The sequence below is a fragment of the Raphanus sativus genome, chromosome 9, assembly GCF_000801105.2.
Source record: "Raphanus sativus cultivar WK10039 chromosome 9, ASM80110v3, whole genome shotgun sequence".
NCBI lineage: Eukaryota > Viridiplantae > Streptophyta > Magnoliopsida > Brassicales > Brassicaceae > Raphanus > Raphanus sativus.
The window spans coordinates 7,430,890-7,455,218 of record NC_079519.1 but is presented as its reverse complement, the minus strand read 5'-3'; the positions used below and the strand labels follow the sequence as shown (position 1 = coordinate 7,455,218).

At 39.6% G+C, this 24,329-nt stretch overlaps 7 protein-coding genes across 9 annotated transcripts; 3 read left to right on the top strand and 4 right to left on the bottom strand.

Annotated features, from left to right (window-relative positions):
- The first annotated feature begins 503 nt into the window (after positions 1–503).
- LOC108828185 (malate dehydrogenase 3, cytoplasmic) lies at positions 504–1,882 on the top strand. The gene is made up of 2 exons (XM_018601786.2): positions 504–708; positions 793–1,882. Exons 1-2 carry the CDS (start codon positions 549–551, stop codon positions 1,752–1,754), a joined length of 1,122 nt encoding a protein of 373 aa, XP_018457288.1. The 5' UTR covers positions 504–548; the 3' UTR covers positions 1,755–1,882.
- Positions 1,711–7,278, bottom strand: LOC108828184 (zinc protease PQQL-like). 3 transcript variants are annotated; one of them, XM_018601784.2, is made up of 21 exons: positions 6,940–7,278; positions 6,540–6,786; positions 6,333–6,458; positions 6,123–6,260; positions 5,897–6,031; positions 5,545–5,802; positions 5,326–5,463; positions 5,170–5,239; positions 4,866–5,079; positions 4,581–4,686; positions 4,215–4,448; positions 3,871–4,035; positions 3,641–3,790; positions 3,468–3,559; positions 3,155–3,236; positions 2,945–3,028; positions 2,766–2,882; positions 2,562–2,672; positions 2,368–2,448; positions 2,073–2,270; positions 1,711–1,980 (listed from the first exon to the last, which is right to left on the bottom strand). In XM_018601784.2, the coding sequence occupies exons 1-21, from the start codon at positions 7,152–7,154 to the stop codon at positions 1,915–1,917; spliced, it is 3,027 nt and encodes a 1,008-aa protein (XP_018457286.2). In that variant the 5' UTR covers positions 7,155–7,278; the 3' UTR covers positions 1,711–1,914. The 3 variants fall into 3 exon arrangements, with proteins under 3 accessions (XP_018457286.2, XP_018457287.2, XP_056850410.1); XM_018601785.2 differs by having other exon boundaries at positions 6,540–6,781; positions 6,940–7,080; XM_056994430.1 differs by having other exon boundaries at positions 6,862–7,002.
- A 972-nt stretch (positions 7,279–8,250) lies between these two features.
- Positions 8,251–10,789, bottom strand: LOC108824419 (histone acetyltransferase type B catalytic subunit). The gene is made up of 10 exons (XM_018597844.2): positions 10,620–10,789; positions 10,501–10,542; positions 10,219–10,328; positions 10,075–10,143; positions 9,923–9,961; positions 9,749–9,825; positions 9,569–9,656; positions 9,387–9,468; positions 9,146–9,303; positions 8,251–9,073 (listed from the first exon to the last, which is right to left on the bottom strand). The coding sequence occupies exons 1-10, from the start codon at positions 10,696–10,698 to the stop codon at positions 8,411–8,413; spliced, it is 1,407 nt and encodes a 468-aa protein (XP_018453346.1). The 5' UTR covers positions 10,699–10,789; the 3' UTR covers positions 8,251–8,410.
- A 507-nt stretch (positions 10,790–11,296) lies between these two features.
- On the top strand, positions 11,297–14,367 carry LOC108823999 (protein NDL1). Its single transcript, XM_018597324.2, has 9 exons — positions 11,297–11,657; positions 12,442–12,541; positions 12,610–12,707; positions 12,815–12,903; positions 12,984–13,044; positions 13,141–13,305; positions 13,390–13,446; positions 13,547–13,602; positions 13,701–14,367. The coding sequence occupies exons 1-9, from the start codon at positions 11,598–11,600 to the stop codon at positions 14,053–14,055; spliced, it is 1,041 nt and encodes a 346-aa protein (XP_018452826.1). The 5' UTR covers positions 11,297–11,597; the 3' UTR covers positions 14,056–14,367.
- Positions 14,368–14,907: 540 nt separating this feature from the next.
- Positions 14,908–16,246, bottom strand: LOC108828608 (serine acetyltransferase 5). Its single transcript, XM_018602350.2, has 2 exons — positions 15,782–16,246; positions 14,908–15,576 (listed from the first exon to the last, which is right to left on the bottom strand). The coding sequence occupies exons 1-2, from the start codon at positions 16,211–16,213 to the stop codon at positions 15,082–15,084; spliced, it is 927 nt and encodes a 308-aa protein (XP_018457852.1). The 5' UTR covers positions 16,214–16,246; the 3' UTR covers positions 14,908–15,081.
- Positions 16,247–16,351: 105 nt separating this feature from the next.
- On the bottom strand, positions 16,352–18,363 carry LOC108828607 (protein EFFECTOR OF TRANSCRIPTION 2). The gene is made up of 3 exons (XM_018602349.2): positions 18,156–18,363; positions 17,583–17,939; positions 16,352–17,514 (listed from the first exon to the last, which is right to left on the bottom strand). Exons 1-3 carry the CDS (start codon positions 18,255–18,257, stop codon positions 16,513–16,515), a joined length of 1,461 nt encoding a protein of 486 aa, XP_018457851.2. The 5' UTR covers positions 18,258–18,363; the 3' UTR covers positions 16,352–16,512.
- A 1,322-nt stretch (positions 18,364–19,685) lies between these two features.
- Positions 19,686–23,434, top strand: LOC108828543 (inactive protein kinase SELMODRAFT_444075). Its single transcript, XM_018602270.2, has 9 exons — positions 19,686–20,655; positions 20,841–20,995; positions 21,092–21,186; positions 21,286–22,259; positions 22,336–22,496; positions 22,576–22,652; positions 22,727–22,874; positions 22,963–23,112; positions 23,199–23,434. Exons 1-9 carry the CDS (start codon positions 20,484–20,486, stop codon positions 23,241–23,243), a joined length of 1,977 nt encoding a protein of 658 aa, XP_018457772.1. The 5' UTR covers positions 19,686–20,483; the 3' UTR covers positions 23,244–23,434.
- The last annotated feature ends 895 nt before the right edge of the window (positions 23,435–24,329 follow it).

The window sequence follows — 24,329 nt, the reverse complement described above, 5'->3', positions numbered from 1 at the left end:
AATAATAAAAATATCAAATATTTTGAAATAATTTTTTTTTTCTAAACACTTCTTAAAGTGATACAGAGGTAGTATAATTTATAATATACCCAAACCATAATGTTACATGTACAAAAATCGAATTAAGCCAAAAAAGTTAATTTAGAAAATCGAGCCAAAATCAATATACATATGGGATTGCCGTGGGATTGCCCACCTTTGACGACGACTAGTAAACTTATCATTTTCGACATTTTTTTAAAAAAAGGGTACAACACATTTCACCTATTAAACGTCTAAGTATGAACCAAGAAATAATGTTATTATGAAGAATTAAAAAGTTTGAGGATCTTTACTCGGCAACGTTTCTTTCTATAGATTCATTGCCTTTGATGTATGACTTAGGTTTTGTTTTTAAGGCGAAGTTTTGTATCAGGTTAGTTATGTCCTCTTTCTAAGCTTTCATAGATTCTTCTCTCTTTCTTGGTTTCTTTAGCCTTTATAAATTAAACTTTGGAAACACATCAACACCCATTCGTTGCTTGATTACATTTTACTTGTTTTAAAAAATGGAGGTCGTCGGAGGAGAAGTTGATTACACTTTTGTGATTCAGAAAACTCTGGTTCTATTGTTATGTGTTGGGTTGGCATGGAAAATGATTGTATACATGTGCAATTTGTTAAAGATTGAGAAAGAACCTATAAGGGTTCTGGTCACTGGTGCAGCAGGTAAACTCAACTCAACTAAGCTTATGTTTCTTTTATGCTCTTGACTCATAGTAAACTCTATTTTGAATTATTATTATTGAACAGGGAACATAGGATATGCAATTGCTCCAATGATTGCAAGAGGTATTATGCTAGGTCCAGACCAACCCATGATTCTCCATTTACTTGATATAGAACCAGCTTCAAAATCACTAGAAGCTGTGAAGATGGAGCTTCAAGATTCAGCCTTCCCTCTTCTCCAAGGCGTTATCGCGACAACAAACATTGACGACGCCTGTAACGGTGTGAACATCGCCATACTGATCGGCGGATTCGCAAGAAAAGAAGGCATGGAAAGAAAAGACGTGATGTTGAAAAATGCAGTGATATGTAAAGCTCAAGCTTCGGCGTTAGAGCGATATGCATCAGATGATTGCAAGGTTCTCGTTGTAGCCAACCCTGCGAACACAAATGCTCTGATTCTGAAAGAGTTTGCACCGTCGATCCCGGAAGAAAACATCACTTGCCTGACACGGCTCGATCATAACCGGGCTCAAGCTCGCCTTGCGGAGAAGCTAAGTGTTCCCGTTAGCAGCGTGAAGAATGTGATCGTCTGGGGAAACCATTCTTCAACTCAGTATCCAGACACCAGTCATGCAACGGTCTCTACAAAGACCGGAGATCAACCGGCGAAAGAACTACTTGTCGCTGATCAGAAGTGGCTGAAGAATGAGTTTATTACAGAAGTTCAGCAACGTGGTGCAGAGATTATAAGAGCACGGAAACAGTCGAGTGCTTTGTCCGCTGCTAGCGCAGCTTGTGACCATATTCATGACTGGTTTCTTGGAACACCTAAAGGAAGTTGGGTTTCTATGGGTGTTTGTTCGGATGGCTCTTACGGTATACCGTCTGGTCTGGTTTACTCGTTTCCGGTTATCTGTGAGAAAGGAAGTTGGAAGATCGTACAAGGACTCAGTATTGACGAGTTCTCCAGAGAGAAAATGGATGACTCTGCAAGAGAGCTAGCTGAAGAGAAGGCTTTAGCTTATTCATGTCTCAATGTATAGACGAAATTAAAAAAAAAATCTAGAGCCATGGCACATAAAAAAATGTAGCAACAAATAAGTTTGTGGTTCGAAATCTCTTGTAAAAATATATAAGAACTTGAATAATAAACGCTGAGGTTCACTAAAAAGAGAGAGAGAAAGAGAGAGACTAGACTTCACTTTACTTGCGAGAGTATCTCCAGATGCTGAAAACAAGAACAGCTAGACCAGCAATGCCCGCCAAAATCTGGAAACAGAAATGTCATATATTAATGATTGGTTTGTTGTTAACTTGTTATATTTACGTAGACAACACAAAGAGCCAAGACAAAGACTGACCTTGGTGTCACGGATGTAAGAGGTCTGGGGGCGAGAAGCAAATATAGAGGAAAGAAAACCAAAACGTGATTTCTGAGGCATGAGAATGACAGCAGTATACTGTTTCTTGCAAGGGTGAGGAAGGATTCGCTGTAATGCAGCTTGTGCTGTTTGTGGAGCAAGTGACTCTCTCATTCGCAAACGCCCTTCTTCTAGAATCTAATCAACCACAGTACATGTCCTTCCTTTAAATAAAACTGTATTTCTCTAGTACAATCAGAAACCTGACTAGTAAAAAGTTATTTATTCAACTGACCTGGCATGAAGCGCCCAAATCGCCAGCGTAGACCCTTGACTGGTATCCACGTAGAATCCTGTCTAACCAGTAATAGTTTTCCTGAACAAGACAGAAAAAGAAAACCGTTTTGTTTCCTCAATAAAATATATTTTATTGGCTGTGATGTATTTGTAACTGTGAATTATAGGGCAAAAAAACAAAAAAAAACAAACCTGCAGGCCATTTTCATGAGCTCTTTGTTCGATTTCAAGGATGGCTGAAATGTCTTCCTGCGAAGGGCCTTCCTCTTGAAGCCGTACAATTTCTTCCAAAGCTAGATCAACCTGAAAGACAAAGAGGTGACTTTGGTAGAACCAAATGGCAGCGATAACAGATAGATAAAGCGTTGTAGGATTATGTGAGAACAATGAACGTACCAGTTTAGATGAGATTTCTGGATCACATGAAAAATTCACACTGATGTCACCACGCAAATCCGCAGTTCTAGAAGGTTTATTTCCGCCAAGAAACACTGAGACCTCAGCGGAATATATCTGCTCAAATAGGAAAGTTAGGTCCACTAAAGGTTGGTAATCACACGAATGGCAGAATATACCTGCCCATGCGTGAACCTGAGAAATTGGATTATCTTGGTCTCTAGAAGTTTTCCTAAAAAGCCAATACAGTGAATTTCTTCGATCTATCAATAAAAAAACAGAGGTATGAAGTAACAGCATTAGACAGTTTCTTAGTAAAGGCAAAAGGAATATATCATCAACGTGAGTTGCGTGGGTTATGGTTCAGATGAGAAAGCAGAGTCACTCACCATTGTTCCATTTGTTAACTGCACAGGAAAGCACAACTGGACTGAACACTGGGCCTCAACCATTGGACTTCGTACAAATTCTCTGTAATATTCACACATATAAGGTCAATATATAACTATCAAGAAAAACACAGTATCATCGTCTCTGTATAGTCAATGGTGGAATAATTTTATCAGAAATCTAACCAGAGTTTAACTTGTATATTTGGATTATGATTTTGGAAAAGCATCTACTTTATACAGTGTCTGAAGCTAAATAAAGATTCATTACGTTGTTGAACTTCAATAATGACAAGATTAATATACAGCTTACCTTGTTATCTTCGTAGGGAAAGTGAATGGTAAGCCCTTGAGGTCATCACGGTTGAAGTTGAGAATTGGTTGAGGAGGCTTAGGTATTCCACCCTGCATGGAGCGAATGCAAGATAGCAGTCAAGTCCGAGCTAACTTATTTTCTTGTATCACCAGTGATGTGATCCAACTTACCAAATACTGTAGAATTAGAGGAAGGGCGATACTAGGATCAAGGTTCCCTACAATCACAACTGTGAAAGTTGATGGATCCCTAAAGCAACTGTTAAAGTATTCGCAGGCCTTCACCGGGTCAACTTTTCGAAGTTCATTTATCCGAATAGGCTGCACATTAGAGACTAAATTAGAAAGGTGGCTGGGTATTCACCGATAAATAATCAGTCGTTTAGCAAACAGAATATTACCCTAAAGAAATAAGAGTTTCCATAGTTGAGTTCCTTCACCCTGTTGGCGAAGACAGTGTAAGGGTCTCTCTCTCGAGCACGGACTGCTTCTTCTGCCATTTGCATCACTATTCCAACCTCTTCTTCTTGTGGCATCACGTTCGTAGTAAATAGTTGATATACAAGCTAGAAAGAAGTATTGATAAGTTCAAGCGAGTTAAAAACTACGGGATGAAAAGAGAAGAGACAGGCGAAGAGATGTTAAATTTCCATCATTCAGATGTTAGCAAAGCTATAAGTCAAAAAGGTTGTTGAAACAATCAAGAGACACCTAAGTGCTTATATTCACGAGGAAAAAGGCGAACCTGCAAAGCAGTTTCAAGGTCTGTGGGTGAACAATCACAAGAAAACGTTCTCATGTATGGCCCGAGTCTTGCGCTAACTTCAACTCTCTTACCAGCAAGCATATCCATAAGCATTGATGGTTTATAACCAAACATACCAATTTCACCAGCAATCGTTGATCCCATCGAACATGAAATGTAATCACTCTCAGGGAGTTCGGAAAGTCCTCCATATGCGAACCCTGTAAAAAGAACCTGTACGGAAAACAAACAAAGGACAATCATAAAGTTACCGAACACAGTATACAAATAAGCTTAAAGCTTGATACATTGGCAACACACACATGTAGATTTTCAAAGTATCGTAGCTTTCAGTTAATATGGCACCTGATCGTCCAAGAAGTCTGTGGACTTGTAGCAAACTTGCATTCCATTTGACAATGTCAATTCTGTAACCCCAACTTCTGGATATTCAAGCTGGTGGGTAACATTCCTTCATTGAACATTAGTCATGGATGAGAAATAGGAAATGGAATATATATAGGCACGTCGCCTGAGCCGTTTAGTTTAGTAAAAGACTACAAGATAGGATCAGTCTGAAAACTTAAGCCATACATCCAAAATTGAGAAGGCTATTAAGAGCGGTTGACCTATAGTTAAATCAGAGCTTACCCAGGAGTTGGCTTCTCATTGACAACTTCTTCTGGAATTTTTTCCTCATCCCACGGAGCAATCTTCATTTCTTCCTCAAGGCTATTAACCTTTAAGACAACATTTCTCATGTCATCAATTGTCGCAGCAGATCTAGGTTCCATTGTCTTGATCACACAACCGCATGATGTTCTTAACTTATCAGAGTATCTGGATACATCTAAAGCTGATATTTCTGCACGAGCGGAACCAGTATAATTTAGATGAGTTTAATAACAAAAAATTGAAATGGACTAAACTATAAGCAAAGTATGCATGTTCTCACGGGGTAGAAGACTCTTCTGAAGTTGCGCCTCGTATTCAATCCCAATAACAGGTTCCTTGTGAAGGAAATGCTGCAAGATAAAACACAAATATAAACAAGATTTTTGTCGAGGGTAAAGACAGATGGCAGGACAAGAACGTTCATCACAGAATCTACCTGTATATATTCATCCCGCAAACTAGTTGATTGGATTTGATCACGTTCCAGATAAGCAGATTCAATCTCAGACATCATGAGAGCTCGAACGACAGATATTTCACGCTCTGAGAACCCGTGAAGGCGTACCCTAGCAACCTAAAACACAAGGGAACCAATGAATGGGGAGGGAGGAGACAATGGAAAAAAACTTGAGCGAGTGATGAAAGCAGAAGAGACCTCGAGAAGCATAGACTCTAGGGATGCCAGAGTTCCTTTCTCTTTACAAGAAGAACTCATTATATAGGCCTTCAATGGGCTAACCAGGACATCAGCAGCAACAGAGCACGCAAAAAATGGAGGGTCCTTTCTACGAGATATTTTGAAGAGTCTCTGGTTAAGAGCATGTAGAAACATTGACTCTGCAAGCATATCCCTATAATCTTTCACCGTCTTCAGATCACTTACGGGCATCTTATAGCTAATCATGACTGCAGACTACAAGACAAGACCACGAAAGAAGCTTAGGAGTATGGAAATGAGTATCAGGATAATGTCTGTAAGAAGTTTTGGATCTTTAAAATTGACTAACCCCAGCTGCTTCAGACTCAACAAAGCAAGAGAACCGCGTATCTTCATGAGAAGGAACAGGATAGAATGGTATCACTGGAGGATTACTACTTGATCTTTTATCCTCGAAGTGTGTCTTAATCAAATCAACTACAGTCTAGAAAGAAATCAAGGAGGGTTACAAACAAAGCCTGACCGAAACTCATAAATTCTTTAATCATTAAAAATAAATAAAATAGTAAGTGTACTTTTGTGTCTGGAAAATCACCAACAGCCACAACTGCCATATTGCATAAATGATACCACTTCTGGTAGAATTTCTTCACAGTTGCAGCAGGAACAGACCGAATCACTTTCTCCAACCCAATAGGTAAACGTTCAGCATACTGCAGTCAAATGAAAGTCTCATAAGACCACACTGCAAATATGATTTAAGAAAAAAAAAAGCCTCACAATACCTTAGAACCTTCCATCATCAGCTGCCAATGCGAATCCTGCATCCTTCCAGTAGCATTACGGTTCCCTCGGTACTCTTCCATAACAGCACCTCTTTCTTTTTCCAAATCTTCCTTGGAAACTCGAATCTAAAACAAACAGATCTCTTACGAACTAAACGCAAAAGAAAAAAAAAAGGGGATGAAACAGAGTCATATAGACATAACTACCTCGGAGCTGAACTCCGCTAAAATAGAGATAGCCTGAGATAGCAACTCAGGCTTATCAACGGGGACAAACAATTCGTATATAGTCTCATCCGCGGTAGTCATTGCGTTTTGACAGGGCCCAAACTCAGCTCCGATGCTCTCTAAGAACTTGACGATATCATGATTCGTGTATCTCGTTGTAGCACTAAACGCAAGATGCTCCACGATATGAGCAACTCCACGCTGATCCTCGTCTTCCAGAACTGAACTGCCAATGAAATCAAAATGGCGTCTCAGCAACAGATTGTGTAAATTCAAATCTATACATAGCATTTTTTTTTACCAGATCAAAATCAAAGTAGGATCAATACATCAGAGAACAGATTAACCATCACCGATTCGACTCCAGAACGATCATTACCCGACTTTGACGGCGAGAGCAAGAGCGGCTCTCATTCTAGGTTTTGAGTTTCGGCGAACGTAGTAGACGAGGCCATTGTCGAGTCTTCCGTAGTCGGCACCGAAAGGCTCAGGCTCGTTTCCGAGTTCTTGTTCCATATCCACACTCATCAGTTTCAGCGATCTGAATCCTTGTTTCCTCAGTACCTTCGTGCTCTCTCCCGCTATCAAATCCATCTCTCTTTCTCTCTCGCTCTCACTCTCTCAAATCAAAATCGATTCTCAACAGAAGACGGATTACAAATTCTTTCTCCCTCTGGTGACGCACAAGAGTCCCCACCTTCTAGATTTGTTCTCCTTTTTTTTTTTTTCCTTCTAAATTTCATTAAAAAAATGGGACTAGCCCAACCAAATACATAAACAAAGAAAGCCCAAAAAACAATCAGGCTAACAAACAAACAAACCAAATTACAAATTCGACCCAAAGGCCCAAATTTGGAAACCCTAGCAGCAGAGAGAGCTGCCGCCGCATGCCTCTCTCTTCCGAGCCCCTGACCTCACCGTCATGACTCTCCGGAGACTCACCGCTCCACCCTTACTTCACCGCAAACGACTTGGCTCAGATGAATCCTTTATCGAAGAGATCAATCGTGTATACGAAATATCCTTCATCATTAATAAAAGCCCACCGAGATAAAGCTTTGCGTGAAACCATATTTCTTCACCGTCGGAGAGTTTCACTACTCTGCCGACTACAGAACCAACACTTACACCCAAAATCACTTTCCCTCCGCGCCTCCATCTCGTCGGAACCCTACCGTACGAACCTAGAGCACAGATCGAAGAAAAACGATCAAGAACCGAAAGTTAATCATAAAAAAAAACCAGGGCCGCCGTCGACCGAGGAGACTGGCGACGCGGAAGCTAAAGCCGACCGTCCTCCTTTACCGAAACAGGAGCGACGACGGATACTCGAGCCGACCGGCCACCGAGAAGGCGATGCACCGACGGAGACCAAAAGGAAACCAAAAGAAATAGAATCCACAAGCTGAAACAACTAGAAACCAATCCCGACCGACGACCGACGTGACTGAGAAAGCTCACCGCCGTCGGCCGGAGAACCCGCAACTTTCGATCTACTTTATCTCTCTACTCTCTCTTACCACTGATGGTTGAAACTTCTCGGATTTGTTCTCCTTATGTTTTTTCTTCTTCTTTGCCTTGATAATTAATTTTCCCGGTCCGTGGTTCGACCGGTATCGGTTTTCTTAAAAATAATCTAAATTCGTAATATCGAATGTGCTAATATTGTCATAACCGGAAGAAACCGCTAAACCGGAACTACATTAGTTTTACTCAAACCTCCGTAACAGAGAGAGGGGTACGAAGCGGATACAAACGGATTTGTCTTTTTTAAGATCACATCACTCAATTTAAAAAAAAAAAAAAAAAGAAGCTTCTGACAAAAATCTTTCACAAAGTTTTTATTCGAATCAGATCCCTAACTTTGAGACTTTCTCAGCAACCGACTTAATCTCACGAATCCTTTCTTCAACCAATTGCTTCAGCTGCTGCTCTTGGTCCGGTTTGTTTTCATCAACTTGAACATTGTTGCCACCACCACTATTAACTTCTTCTCCACTGAGAGTATACTTGAAAACCACAAACGATGCTTCAGCTGCATACGAGGTTGGAACATCCACAACCTGTTTCTTTGGAGCTTCTATATCTTTCCCAAGAATGTCAGCTCTCACGTGGTTCGTGATGACACACGTGTAATCCTCCATGTACTTGTCGATTGGATCAAGCGCGAGGTATATCAAGATCTCCCAGCATTTGAGGAACTGTTTCTTGTTGATCTTCAGCGTCTCACGGACTTTCTCAATGGCACTCGAAGGCGGGGTGAACCGAGGTATCTGAGCTTTCTTCGATAGCTTAACTTTTGTGAGAGTCTGAGCAGCTGAATCAATGTCTGGCTTGATGGGGTCGAAAGCACGCAAGCGGTTTATGTCTATGCAAGTGCGAATGTGTTGGAACTTCTCGGATGGCTCTTCCACTGTCAGATCGTATACGTTTTCTGCTACGGCCACTTTGTTTACAACCTCCACGAGGTAGCTTCCAAATCCTTTTCCTTGGAAGGATGGCAGGACCAAGATCTGAAATCAAAGCATAAACAGTCAAATCAAAAAGAATGCAAGAATATCTGAGGTATATATTTATATGTGTACCTGGCTGAGTCGCATCCTTAACCTGTCAGGGTAACGATAGAATTTGTAAACTGCAGTAAAGCCCACAATTTGATACAAAGGCTCCTCTTTATGCTCCTTCTTTTGAATTAAGAGATATAAATGCCAGTCAGGATCAGTGACATCAATAGGGTTGCTGCCTGATGTAATGGACCAACGTCTGGTTAAAATACTAACAAGAGAACATAAAAAAAATCAAGAGTAAGGGTGAGTGGGTGCGTACCATCGACAAAAAGAAGAACAAGCGGAACCAATCGGCTATAGAGGAGTCCAGCATTTGGAGAGCCAATTTCCATCCGTAGAACCTGATGAAAATAGAGACCATTATGTTTTTTTTCTCTTATACAGATCTGCAGCTCTACTGCTGATAAAAGCATCCCTTGCTTCATTAAGATTATAAGTTACCTGGAGATCTGAAGGAGCCACTAGAGCATTAATGCTGCTTCCATCTATCCCTCCAGAATGCACTACCTCTCCGTTTGAGACCATATTTCTAAAACATCCAAACGATAAAGTTAAAACAGAAGCACGTATAAGAAAACACAGGAACAGTTTGGGGGTAAGTATGAGTAGGTGTGAATGTACCTGATAAAATCTTTCTCTGTTGAAAAAGTTTTCAGGAATTCATCCTTGTTATCAACAATAGTCTCAGCAAATATGTTCTGAGTGGAATGAAAAAAGTCAATTCGTAAGAATAAGAAAAAAATGCTGGGTCATTAGATACTATGATGAGACATTGAAGTTGAGAGACTATATTACCTGTAAAGCAGATTTGAGGTCCGTGATGCCCTTGTGTCCCTTGAAAGAATAAACCAAAAAAAGACAATAGAAAATGATGCTCCAAGATACATATATATTTTCAGTCTAAACAAGTCCAACGGAATAAAAAAAAAGTAAGCGAAAACACTTACATTGGTTGTGCTCTTGTATGTAATATCAGCATATGAATGAAATGAGATGCTGTTAATCCATACACTTATCTGAAATTGACAGCAAACATTCAATGACAAAACCAGAAACTTTAACATGTAAATGCAAAAGAACAAAAACTATACCTTCAAACCATGGTAGCCATATATTTTTCCATCTCCATCAAAAAAATCATTTAAATCAACTGGAGTAACACAGGGAACTTCAGGAGAACCCACTTCCTCTTTGCTGGAAACTAGAAAATCAACCCACCACGACAAGAGAAGTCAACATTACGTCAGAACAACAACAACAACAACCAAGAAACACAATACAGAAGACACTTGTCACACTCCTACGAGACTCATCCGAAAGATAAATAATACAAAAAAAAATTAAATAAAGAAACATCGAAATCAGAGACGTACCGAGATGAATTCTGATGCACTCGTTAGCCTCCACACCAGTATCTGCTACGAATAAAAATACCAGATTAGAAGAAAAGGGGGGCAATTGCGAGCGTGGAATAGGAGAAGAGATGATTTACCGGCGGGAGAGAATCCGACACGGCGGCGCTTCTTGGGCTCGGGGCCTGGACCGGCGGCGGATAGCTGCTTCTGAACCATGGAGAGTCAAGGCGGGAAGAGAGAGTGAGGCAAAGGCGGGAAAATTGGAGGGTTTATGGAAATGAGATGCGATAGCGATACTCAGTAAGAAGAGATGGATCTCTTTTTATGTACAGTTTTCTCTTCTTCAGAAGAACAGACACCGCCCGCACGTGACTTCTTCTATCATGGCTGTAGCTAGGCCCGTTAACAGCCCAGTATAGATTTAGTAAATCTAATAATACATTAAGCTGGTTAACAACAAGGGCGTTTGGTCTAGTGGTATGATTCTCGCTTTGGGTGCGAGAGGTCCCGAGTTCGATTATCGGAACGCCCCTTTCTTTCACTACTGTTGTCAAATAACTACCCCCACCATTTTTTCGCACACTACTAGGCTTATTTCAAAATGTGCCTAATGTTAAGTCCATTCTATACAAAAGGTCAACTTGTTCGAATTATAATTTTGCTTTTATTCGATTCTGTTTCTTCACTCAACTGTTCTCATAATGCTTTTAACCATTTTTTTATACATTCATATTGATTTTAAAAGATCTAAAAATATTCGCCAAAACAGAATAAAAAAATGTTTTTCCTTTTTTTGACAGTTCGAGTATGTCATGTTACAAGTACCGGCGTCTATGGAGAAATCACCGCACAAAAATTTAAAGAAGAGAGAGAGTGAGTGAAGGAAGACAAAATAAAGAAAAGAAAGAAAAAAAAACTAAAAATCGTTTCTTTTTCCAGAGAGGTCTTAATAGGAGAGAGAAGGGAGGAATCGCTTTGTATATAAGCTAAGAAAAGCCAAAAAACATTCTAGAGGTAGCGAGAGGAAGAGGACGAAGAGGAGAGCCTTTCTCTTGTTATCTCGCGGCATCATAGATAAGGCAACGACGGCGGAAACGGAGGAGCTTTTATTGCCAATGGCTGAGTCAAACGACTCCGTTTCCGTCGACCTTGGAACGATCTATCTTGGTGGCAAGGTCCTTTCCTTTTTACCTCTCGTTTTTTTTTTTTAAATTGCAATTCTAGTTTCTTGAAATTATAAAGCTGCAGTCTTTTGTTTCTGGGTGTATCTTAATCTTGCTTGAATCTAATTGAGATTTTGTGGGAAAATGTTATGGTTTTGTTATTCATTTGCAAGGCATTGTAATTGATTTGTAAATAATAAAATCTCATTTTCTTTTTTGAAGAATGTTATGGTTTCTTGGACAATTCTTTGCTTGTGGATTATTCTTGGGATCTTTTCTTCTTCTTCTTTTGTATTCCTTATTCTTTGTCTTATTTTCTTTTCATTTTTTTGGGTTTAAAAGAAGAAAGCTCCAGCTGTTTTTGTCTACCTTTAAACCTTTGTTTATTTAATGATGATTAGGCCTAATGCTTCTATATTATCTTGTAACACTCGTATTTTTGCTCCTCTTTTTACACTGTCGTTCCCTTTTTTTTATTAAAAAGAAAAATTCACAATGATTAGAATTAGGCCATTCTTTGGATGATGATGAAGTTTTGATTCTGTTTATTGCCCCTTAAAGTAGAAAGCTGCACATGGAATAGTTCTAACCGAGATTTTTCATTTGTTTTCTTTTATTTCTTCCTATATATTATTTACCCACCTAAAGTAAGTTGTCATATTCTCAACTTTGGTATACAAATACAAAAGAGAAGTTTGATGAATTGTTTTACTGCAGATAATGGTAAAGAGACGATGGTTAAAAGTTTTCTTGCTGTTGCATTTTGTTAAAACTTGCTGGTTTTTCTTGTGTTCAGGAGCATCGTGTTAAAACTGCGTGTGGTGTTGTGTCTGTCATTGTCTATGGAGATCGAGAAAAGCCAGCATTGATTACTTATCCTGATCTGGCCCTTAACCGTAAGTCTTAAAAGAGTGTCTTTACAGGATCCGCTTGTCTGTTTTGCTGAATGTCTTTTTTTCTTCAGATATGTCATGCTTCCAAGGATTATTCTTCTGCCCTGAAGCAGCTTCGTTGCTACTTCATAACTTCTGCATTTATCATATCAGTCCACCCGGTCATGAGGTCCATATTTCTGTTTCTCCCTTTTTAGCTAAGTTTGCCATATGCTGTTCTTGGCGTGATTACTCACATCACATGATTCCCTCTCTTTCCACGAAGAGTTCTTGCAGTTAGGAGCTGCTCCCATCTTTCCTACTGATTCAGTCCCTTCTGCTGATGATTTAGCAGATCAGATCCTTGAAGTGCTCAACTTTTTCAGGTAATGATTGAATGAAAGCCCTTATTGAAGTTAACAGACATGTAAACTAATGACATATAAGCTTTTTTTTTTTGGTTCAGCCTTGGAGCTGTGATGTGTATGGGAGTGACTGCAGGTGCTTACATCCTCACATTATTCGCAGTATGTTCCTATTTTATCTTTTAGTTTTCTCACAATCTTTTTCCTCAGACAGACATTGTTTTTTAATGATCTGTTCTGTCTCTTAAAACTTTTCAGATGAAACATAGAGAAAGGGTTCTGGGTTTGATTCTTATCTCACCGCTATGCAAGGCGCCGTCTTGGTCTGAATGGTTTTACAACAGAGTTGTCTCAAACTTGTTGTACTTCTACGGAATGTGTGGAGTGGTAAAAGAGTTTTTACTTCAGAGATATTTCAGTAAGGTGCGTTTACTGCAGTTACCACTTACTAGTTCTGATCTAATTAAAAACTGGCTGTGAAAAAAAAAATGATTCTACTTGCAACAGGAAGTTCGTGGTAACATCGAGATTCCAGAGTCAGATATCGCACAAGCTTGCAGAAGAGTCAGTCTTCTCATTAACCTTTCTTTCTTTTTTTTTCATTTTATATATCTCTCTGTATATCAAGTAGTTGACATCCTTACTCTTTTGGTAATCTCCTTAGCTGCTTGATGAGAGGAAAAGTGTAAATGTCATGCGGTTTCTTGATGCCATTGATAGGTAAAATAACAAACACCTTTTGAATCCTTTTTTGTCTAAGCAGCATTCATGGTGTCAAAGATTGACTTAGAGAACCAAACATTTGCTTGCTGTTGCAGGAGACCTGACATCTCAAGTGGACTGAAGAAACTAAAATGCAGGACACTTATCTTCATCGGTGATCAATCTCCCTTCTATTCAGAAGCTGTTCACATGGCAGCAAATTTGGATAGAGGATACTGTGCTTTGGTTGAGGTTCAGGCTTGTGGTTCAATGGTAACGGAGGAGCAACCGCATGCAATGTTGGTTCCGATGGAATATTTCTTGATGGGTTATGGATTGTATCGACCGTCTTATTTCACAGAGAGCCCTAGGAGTCCTCTTAGCCCTTGTTGCATTTCACCTGAGCTTCTCTCTCCTGAAAGCATGGGATTAAAGCTTAAGCCTATCAAAACCCGAGTTTCGACTTGCTGACAGGTGAAATCTCGTAGGGCTGTTTGTAGATATAGAACAAAACACTAGGGGAGATCTGAGGAGAAGACGAAGACAAAGACGGATCATTCAAGCCAGCCATTCTTATAACACAAATTCTTTTGTAGTCAGCCATGATAAAGAGACGACTGTTCTTTTGTTAAGAAGCCACAAAATGTTGTTTTATTATTTCATTTTTTATGCATATATGTAAAATGTTCTGTTGTTGTGACATTGTAACAATTGTTTTTTGTGATGGGACACTGCAGATTCTGTAATCTATTTCAATAATAATATATTCATGTTGCATATGAATCTTTCCACCTCTACAAGAATTTGATTTTATCACATCACTAAAGCTTCTCTGAAAGTTTCTTCACCCTCGTCAATGAATTATTGTTATTTCTTTTTTTTTTTGAAACACACCTTCATCAATTAATTCATTGGTTTCTTATTAGAGTAAAACAGCTAGAAATGTATGTGAGAAGGTTGATAACTCCTTGTTTGCTCATCAGTTCTAACAAAAAAAAAATGGAAACACCGGAACATGGGAATGGATTCAATACCTATGGTCCTATGCAGGCTACTTTTTCAGTTGTTGTGCTTTTCCAAATTGCATACATACAAGGCTCAAATTTCAATTGATATCTGCGGTCCCATAAACAAAAGTTTTGGTTCTTTGTAACGACTAGTAAGCCTATATTTCCACTTGTCCGTGTACCAGTAGAAGATTCAGCAGCTACCACAGCCCCTTCTTGAGATGGAACTCAGAGTTGTGGAGTTACTCGGATTGGTAGTTAACAAATAAATTGCATAGAGAAAAGCCCTTAGATGACTAATGATCAAATAACAAGATCAAACTCAAACCCCTTAGGCCTTATTATTGCATTGAACATATTAATAGTTTATAAATCCAACAAAATTCAGTCTGATGGAATCCTTACAAAGCTCGATCACACAACCGAGCAATCAACGAGGTTGTCTCTCTAAAAAAAAACACATTAACAATTATAAATTGATAATATTACTTCAAATGATGTAATCCGACCATTCCGAGATGAACGAAGTGTGATCCATCGATTCTCCAGGACACTCCTCATCATGAATCGTCGGTTTCTCTTTCCCTCCGACAAGCCTCGCCGGGTTCCCGACCGCCGTCGCTCGCGGAGGGATATCAATCAGAACAACAGAGCCAGCCCCTACTTTAGCTCCTGCCCCGATCTTGACGTTCCCGAGAATAGTCGCTCCAGCTCCGATCAAGCAGCCGTCACCAATCTTGGGGTGCCTGTCCCCACAAGCTTTCCCCGTCCCACCGAGCGTCACGTGGTGGAGGATCGAGACGTTGTTCCCTATCACAGCTGTTTCTCCGATCACGACCCCGGTCGCGTGGTCGAGAAGTATCCCTTTCCCGATCCTCGCCGCTGGATGGATATCGACGGCGAACACGTCGGAGACTCGTGAGTGGAGAGCTAAAGCTAACGGTTTACGCGACTGAGTCCATAGCTTGTGCGAGACACGATGCGCCTAAAAATAAAACAAATCAAAACTCATTTAAGTCGTACGGTGCAGATTCATTCACTAGATTGAATTAAGTAAAACCGGTTAACCGGACGATCTAGGTTCACCTGAATTGCGCCTAAAATTAAAACAAATCAAAACACATTTAAATCGTACGGTGCAGATTCATTCACCAGATTGAATTAAAACCAATCGGACGATCAAGATTCACCTGTATTGCTAGGAAGCCTTTGTAATTGAGAAGGCACTGAGAGAAGGAGATACAAGCGGGATCACGAACGCGAGCAGCGCGTAGATCCGCGACGGTGGCGTTGCGGAGAGAAGGATCGGAGGTGAAGGTGTTTAGGAAGAGATCGTAGAGAAGCGTCGAGAGGAGCGTCGAGGAGCAGAGCTTGTTTCCTAAATGGAACGAGATGGATCGCTCGAGAGAGGAATGAGAGAGAATCGTGGAGTATAGGTAGCTGGCTAACGCCGGCTCCTCCTCGGCGTCGTGGCGAGCCTCCGCTTTGATCTGTGTCCATAATCCCGCTGCCTCCGCATCCGCCGCGGCTGCGAGAATTGCTGCGGCAGCTTCTGCTTCGGAAGGTTGAGTGTTTGGTGATTGTTTCCCCGGTGAATGTTGGAGTTCTCCGGCCGGTGGCATTTTAACGACGGCGATATAAAATAACGATTTGATTCTCAACGTGCGGGATCGATTAAATATAGTGAACGTCCACGTGGCGCATGGTTAAGGTAAACAAATCTGAGCCGTTGATTATTATCCGTTAGATTAGATTCATCCTTCCAAAAGTTTGACGGTGGTGATCCACTGTAGGACAGCACACCCCATTGATTTATTACTTAAATAATAAAAATAACGATTGATTCGGTACAAATACAATAAACAAACAAAACCGGTTCGGTACAAACAATTCTGGTTAGGTGACAGCGAGCTTAACCAAGTCATGAAGGGATGATGATGACTCTCATTCCCTTATGCTCTTCACATCTTTTACGTCCTTTCACCGGAGACCTCTCACAGACCGATCCATTACACAACTGAACACCGCATCTTACTTGTGTTCCGGCCACCGGATGAACCTTTACCGGCAAGTCATCCCCAGAGGTTTTCTCCTTATGTTGCCAACACCTTTTGCTTCCTTTAGGTGAACATCTTGTGCAAGGTACACCACTCTTTGTTGTAGCTTCACAGAAGCGAGACAAACTTTCTTCTTCGGTTATGTGTCTAGTAGGCGGTTCAGGATCAGGTTTCTCGTCTTTGACGGTTTTCTCAAGATCCGTCCGGTTAAGAAGGAAGAGGAAAGCGTTGATCCTCATGCCTTTATGATCCTCGCATCGTTTTCTTCCTGGTACAGGTCTCTTACTGCAAGGTTCCATGTTTGGTAAGATCACTCCACATGTGACATCAGAGTCTTCGTGTTTGTAATCTTGTCCGATGAAACTCTCGGGCTGTGGTTTTACCGGTGAAACACGGCAAACTCTCTGCCCTTTATGCTCTTCGCATCTCTTTCTTCCTTTAACCGGACATCTACTACAACAACCACCACTTTCAAGTATAACTCCACAAACAGAACCAGAACTATTAATCTCATCAGGTCTGTCTGAAACCGGCTGAGGTCTAGATCGGGAGAGTTTGATAATGGAAGCAAGGAAACTGATACTCTTCTTCTTCTTCATCTCTTCACCAACATCAGAGCTTAGCTTTCTCTCTTCTTCAAGCACATGCTTCTCCCCTTTGATTCTGATACCAACTTGGTTCCTGAGAAAAGGAAACAGTACACGCGATATTATTCCAGACTTTCTGCTCCTCATAAACTCGCGATCACCGAGCTTCATAAGCAGATCAAGCTGGCGTCGCTCCCCGTTGCTTCCTTTGTTCCACGCATAGTCAAACGTGCTCAACAGCATCCCTTCTGTTGCCTCAGCTTCCCTCTTAGACCCCATCTGATACACGTTACAAGAGTTAGCCTCAAAGTTATATAACACAGAAGTAAAAGAGATAAGATAAATACCGGGGCCCATCTATACAGAACCGAGCCATCTTTGAAGAATACGTCCTCAAACAAACTCGTGGTCACAGCCTTCTTATCAGGAGACTCGATGGTGAGGTTGTTGTTAACATTGCGCAAATGAGCACCGGATCTTCCGTAACTCTGAAGCCTAGATCTAACGCTTTCAGCTTGTCCTAGATAAGCAGCGAGGACATCATCGGAGTCAAGCTTCCGGGCTTGGTCGTGGTGACCGATGACTGCTACACCGAGCTCATAGAGACCAGGGCAAGATCTACGAGGCAAGTTCTGGACTCTGTATCTAGCTACACCGTCTTTCCCGTTTTTGAAATCCTCCCAATCGTTGGATCCTATCAGAACCTGTGTATATTAAATTCTAAAGCTTATTTTATAAACAGACAAGACTAAGATCAAACTAGTTAGGTGTAATGAAGTGAGAAACTTAAACAAAAAAACAAAGATGATTTATTTCAATTAGATTAAAAATCAGAGGATACAACACAAGATTGAGCAAAAGCCCCAAAACTCAGAAACTTCGATATTTCAAAATTGAGAGGAGAGGGAGAGAGAGAGGACCTTCCACTTGGAGAAAACGGCGTCGTGTTTGGTTCGTTTATAGTCTTCTCTCTTGTATACAGTGGGGACGACGGCGAAGGAATGGCCATCGCCGAAGTTCATTCCGATGATAATAAACAATAAGTTAAGGTCTGTTTTTTTTTTCTTTTGTTCTTTTTTTCTGAAACCTTTGTTTTATTTTTATAGTTCCCAAGTCACCCAACTGATAAAGAAAGATAAGAAAGTCTTCCCTCCGAAAAGAGAATGGTTTAATTTTATACTTCTTTCTTTTTTTCTGTGTCATGTTACCGTTCGAACGGTGAAGCTTTCTCTGTACGTTTTCAAGGATTCGGTTTATCGTTATCTCGCAGTCAATGCTGAGAACGTATAATTAGCATAAATGTAGCGTACCATTACTATCCTATGATCAAATTAAAAAAATTATTGGTTAAATTGTCTTCTATGTTTGTGATATTTTTACCATCAAAGGAATAATACTCGTCTAGTCTCGTCTCCAAATCCTCCAAGCCTCCAAGGGGCTCATCCAGTTTTCGAATCTCCTCTCTACCAACTCCAGTTTTCTCAAGTGAAAATATTGTATCGATTCGAGATCACTTTTATTTTTATATGGTTTCCTCTCTCTAAGCGAGTAGGAAACTCATTGGGCCTTTTCTCTACATACTTGCTTCAGTTTTTTTTTTTTTTGGGCTTTGTTTATTATAATGGGCTGTCTTGCTTTTTGTCAACACTCAACAGTGAACTGTCTTGCTACATTTGAAATAATGCAAAAATTCAAAAAAAAAGAAAAAAGAATAACGAATAAAATGCAGGGTAAAGCCTAGACCCAAATGTGAATTTCATCTTATGTTGGCTTAGTCAATAACAATAGGCCACACCTTTGCAATTCCATTAGCCAACATGTTTCTCATAATATTAGAACTAGAATGCACAAAAATTAACAACTTACATCTAAAAGCAGTTAGTTAGTTTATTAGTGTACTTTTTCATGCTGCCATTAAATCCAAACTATTTTTTTTTTCACCTGGGTAACAATATATGTTTATATAAATAAACCATAAGATAATAAAACTAACTCAATTCTAATATGACACATGATATATTCGATTACATCACTAGAGTTGATTTATCGGAGCACCTTTCATGCTTTAATAAAGTACAAATCATCTTTACCCAACTTTCTTTTGTCACTTTCTCCACTGAAATAAATAAAGCAACATGATGAAAAAAGCATGCAAGTGCAACGTTCATCTCCTTAAAGTTATTTAACATATCATTTTCTTCTTTCTCTTTGATAAGTAGTACTATTTGTGTTTGAATTAATTATGAGAATCGATTCGATAATGTTATTCTTTGTCATAAAGAATGAAAACTTGGGGCCATAACTTGACAATGAAGAAATAAACGGTCTTATTTTTAAAAATTAAGAGAATAAGTATTATCCTTTGACACAGCTCTATTGGATTCCTTTTGCTCTTCTTTAGAATAAAGCAGAGTCCTTTGTGAACATTTCTTTATTTTTTTCCTCTGTCCTTTTTATTAGAATAAAAAAAAAAATGCAGAGAAAATAAGGTAAGAGAGAAAGAAAGAAACTCCAATCATATAATAATAATTAGCCATTGTCTCTTCCTTCAAACACATCCTTATTACAAATCCTAAATACTTCTTATTTGTCTTTTACTCAGATTTTTTTTCTTCTCCAAATCTTCCTTTTGGAGCTTTCCTGTTCTCTCTTACCAAGTTCCTCTGTTTTTGTCTAAGAAATTAGTTGTTGAAAATAGAAAATCTGACTTACATCAATCCAGCTTTTGACCCACCCACCAATCAACCAACAAAGGATGAGCAAAGTCTTCTTGTTCTCTACAGCAAAGCAATGCTCACACCGTTTTCACGGAGCTTAAAAGTCTTCAAAGCTCAACCAAAGCTTTGAAATTCCTGTGTTAGAGAGAGAGAGAGTGAAAGAGTGAGTGAGAGAGATCTACTTTTAGAGTATAGGGATTGGCTCTGTTTAGAGAGAGAGAAAGTACTGTTGGTTCTTGTGCTGTTGTGTTTTGTGCATCTGTTGGTCTTGGGTTTCTCAAATTAAAAAAAAAAATAGTTTATAGAGACATTGAATCTCACACACTTCTACACACTCACACACGCGTAAATTTCTCAACTTTTATTTTAGTTTCTTGAGCTTTTGGGGGAAAGCATCTTGGATTGCGTGATACTTCCACTTTCTCATTTCAGGGGAATAGATTTAAGTGGGAAGTGCTAAAAGCGTGTGTAAGCAGGTTGAAGAAGAGGAAGTTTAGGGTCTATTTGGATTTATCTAATCTAATCTAGAGAATGAAGCAGAAGGGTCTTAGGGAGAGAGGTGTAGTAGTGGGGAAGAAAGTAATGGTTGCTGTTAAAGCTTCAAAGGAGATCCCTAAAGCAGCTCTTCTATGGACTTTAACTCATGTTGTTCAACCTGGAGATCGTGTTAGGCTTCTTGTTGTTGTTCCTTCCAATTACACAAGTAAAATCATCTCTCTTTTTCTCTCTTTCATTCTTTGTCCCTTAATTCACAATCTTGTCGTTTTGCAAACTTGTTTGTCTCATTGGTGGTGTGGTATGTAGTTAGAAAGACACTGGTTTTGTCTGGTTATATTTGATTCTTAATGTAAAGATTTCATCTTTTTTTTTTGGTCTTGGTCTTTGCAGGTAAAAAGATTTGGGGGTTTTCAAGATTCACCAGCGACTGTGCTTCAGGTTATGGTAGATTTCTAGCTGGAACTGATACAGATCGGAAAGATGATATTCATGAGTCTTGCTCTCAGATGATGTTCCAGTTACACAATGTTTATGATGCAGAAAAGGTAAAAGGACTCACTTTCTAAAAAAGATAATAATAGCTTTTGGTTAATCAGATCCATTAAAGAGTTTCATTTGCTTATTTTTTATAATTAATGCAGATAAATGTCAGAATCAAAATTGTTTTAGCTTCACCTGATGGAATCATTGCTACTGAAGCCAAGAAATCTAACTCAAACTGGGTCATTTTAGACAGGTAAACACTATACATACATACATACATACATACATAAATGCATACATGTGTCATGTGTGTGTTAGAGTGATTCTTGACCTGGCAAAGATCTTAAAACAGGGGACTGAAGTATGAGAAAAAATGCTGTATGGAGCAGCTAGAGTGCAACCTTGTGGTGATCAAGAAGTCACAGCCAAAGGTTATTCGTCTCAACTTGGTGAAAAATGCAGATACAGAGCATCCACAAACTATCTCTAGCTTAACTTCAAAACCTGCGAGAAGCTCAAGACATGGAAAGAAGCTGAGGGAACCGTTTGTGACTCCATCTAGCAGTCCAGACCAAGAAGGTTCTTCACAGACTACAACCGATATGGGAACAACTTCATCAATATCTAGCTCCGATGCAGGAGCTTCGCCGTTTCTTGCCTCTCAAGTCTTTGAGAGCCTCAATCCATGGGTCAGCGATGGAAACAAGAGCTTCTTCGAATCTGATTCTGACTCTGATGGTGATAAGTGGAGTCCTTTATCAGTAGCATCTGTTGTCGTGAGTCCTAGTGGGGATTTGCCTAAACCTCATACGGAAACTCCAAGAAAATCAAGATTTGCTTCGGTTCTGAGGCTCGGTTCATCGAAGAAAGAGCCTGAAGCGGGAAAGGAGATCCGCAAGACTGATACTTGTTTAAACAAAAGCGTGAGAGAAGTGGTTTCTTTATCAAGAAAGCCAGCTCCTGGACCTCCTCCGCTCTGTTCAAAATGCCAACACAAGGCACCTAAATTCGGAAACCCTCCAAGATGGTTCACTTATGGAGAGTTGGAGACAGCAACAAAGGGTTTCTCTAAAGGGAGTTTCTTGGCTGAAGGTGGGTTTGGTTCTGTTCACAGAGGAACTTTACCAGATGGTCAGATCATTGCTGTGAAACAATATAAGATTGCTAGTACGCAAGGTGACAGAGAGTTCTGCTCTGAAGTTGAGGTCTTGAGCTGTGCTCAGCATCGAAACGTTGTGATGCTCATTGGACTATGCGTGGAAGATGGGAAGAGGCTTCTTGTTTATGAGTATATATGCAATGGGTCGTTGCATTCTCATCTTTATGGTAAAAGCTTTCTACTTTTGGAATAACAAAGAAGGTTCTTGTTTTTCGAAATGGCTAATAAAGGAAAGTTTTATAGGTTTGGGGAAAGAGCCGTTAGGATGGTCAGCGCGTCAAAAGGTTGCGGTTGGAGCAGCTCGTGGGTTGAGATACCTTCATGAAGAATGCAGAGTAGGTTGCATCGTTCATAGGGACATGCGTCCCAACAATATTCTCCTCACTCATGATTTTGAGCCTTTGGTACTTTTACCTTTTCCCCATGCTCTCTCTCTTCTGTTTTGAGTGTGTCCAAAGCTTGAAGCCTAATAATGTTTTCTAGGTTGGAGATTTCGGGCTTGCGAGATGGCAACCAGAAGGAGATAAAGGAGTTGAAACTAGAGTGATTGGAACTTTCGGGTACTATAGTCTTCTTCTTGATTTACTTGTTGAACACGTTAATGAAGCTTGAAGTATTATGTTTTTTTTTCCAGGTACTTAGCACCTGAATATGCACAAAGTGGACAGATCACAGAGAAAGCAGATGTTTACTCTTTTGGGGTTGTTTTAGTTGAGCTTATAACAGGAAGAAAAGCTATGGACATTAAACGTCCTAAAGGTCAACAATGTCTCACCGAATGGGTAAAACCAAACAATAAACTATGAATATTAAGGTTTCAGTCTTTAAGGATATGCGATGCTTACAAAGAAGAAACATTTTTTTTTTCAGGCAAGACCGTTGTTGCAGAAACAAGCTATTAAAGAGCTTCTTGATCCACGTCTAATGAATTGTTACTCTGAGCAAGAAGTTTACTGTATGGCGCTATGTGCTTACCTATGCATTCGACGTGACCCTAACTCTAGGCCACGAATGTCTCAGGTTTGTTGCAGTAGCTCATCTGATAAATACTTTAAAGTTGATAACATTTTGTCAATTTATGTGCTACGTGCTTACTTATGTCTCAGGTGTTACGGATGTTAGAAGGAGACGTTGTGATGAACCCAATGTAAAAGCTTCCCAGGGGAAAGGGTTTTCTCATGGAGTTTGTAGACTACTTATAGCTTTCTTGTTTAAGAGTTCTGTATTTGTAAAATGTAAAAGTCAAAGATTCAAGCCAGGTCTGTTTGTTGAGAATTTTGTGTAGGTGAAGTTTGTAATGTAATATGCATCTGTTTTATAAGATTTTTGCTTGGATTCTTGATTGATAGGGATATTTGTTATGTTTTTTTTTTTTGAAACACAAACTTTCGTTAATTCAAAATTCAGAGATTACAAAGCGAAGAGGGAATATTAAACATCCTCTTGAGAACAATTCAGGAGTTGTTGAGGGATAACAAGAACAAGTTTAATCTCGTGATCAGCGATGTTGACATGCCATACATGGATGGTTTCAAGCTGCTTGAGCTTCTTGGTCTTGAAATGGACTTACCTATCTTTCATATGTTTCTGTTTAATTCTTTTCATGTTTCTTAGAGTGAATGTTTTGATCTTTTCAAATAAAGTTTTGATCTTTTAATTGTTTCTTGCAGTGCTATCTATCTGCCGCAGATAATCTGCGCATAGCCATCCAAAGTATGTGATGGAAGGAGTCAAGCACGGTGCCTGCGACTATCTACTTAAATCAGCTCGAATTGAGGAGCTCAAGAACATATGGCAAGATGTGGTGGGGAAAAGCATGTTTAAGAAGATGAAGAGCATTTTGACTAACGGGGAATCCCAAGGAAACTCTGATCATAACGGCGTGAAAGCAAACAGAAAACGTAAAGATCAGCTTGAAGAGGAAATGAAAACGGCAAAGAAACCTCGTGTTATTCAGACGCGAGAGCTGCAGTACAAGTTCATAGCAGCTGCTAATCATGTGGGCATTGAGAGTAACGTTTCTTGATCTCTCGTATACTACACCAAGCCTTCAATAATTCATATATGATTTTCAAAATTGAGAGTAACGTTTCTTGCTTCCATTTTTAAATCAATCCGATATATGAGAGTAACGTTTCTTGCTTCCATTTTTAAAAGCAATCTAAGAGTCTAAACTAGAATTTAAAGCGTTCCTTCTGATGATCTTATAGGTCTACAAATTCTCAAGATCGTAATCA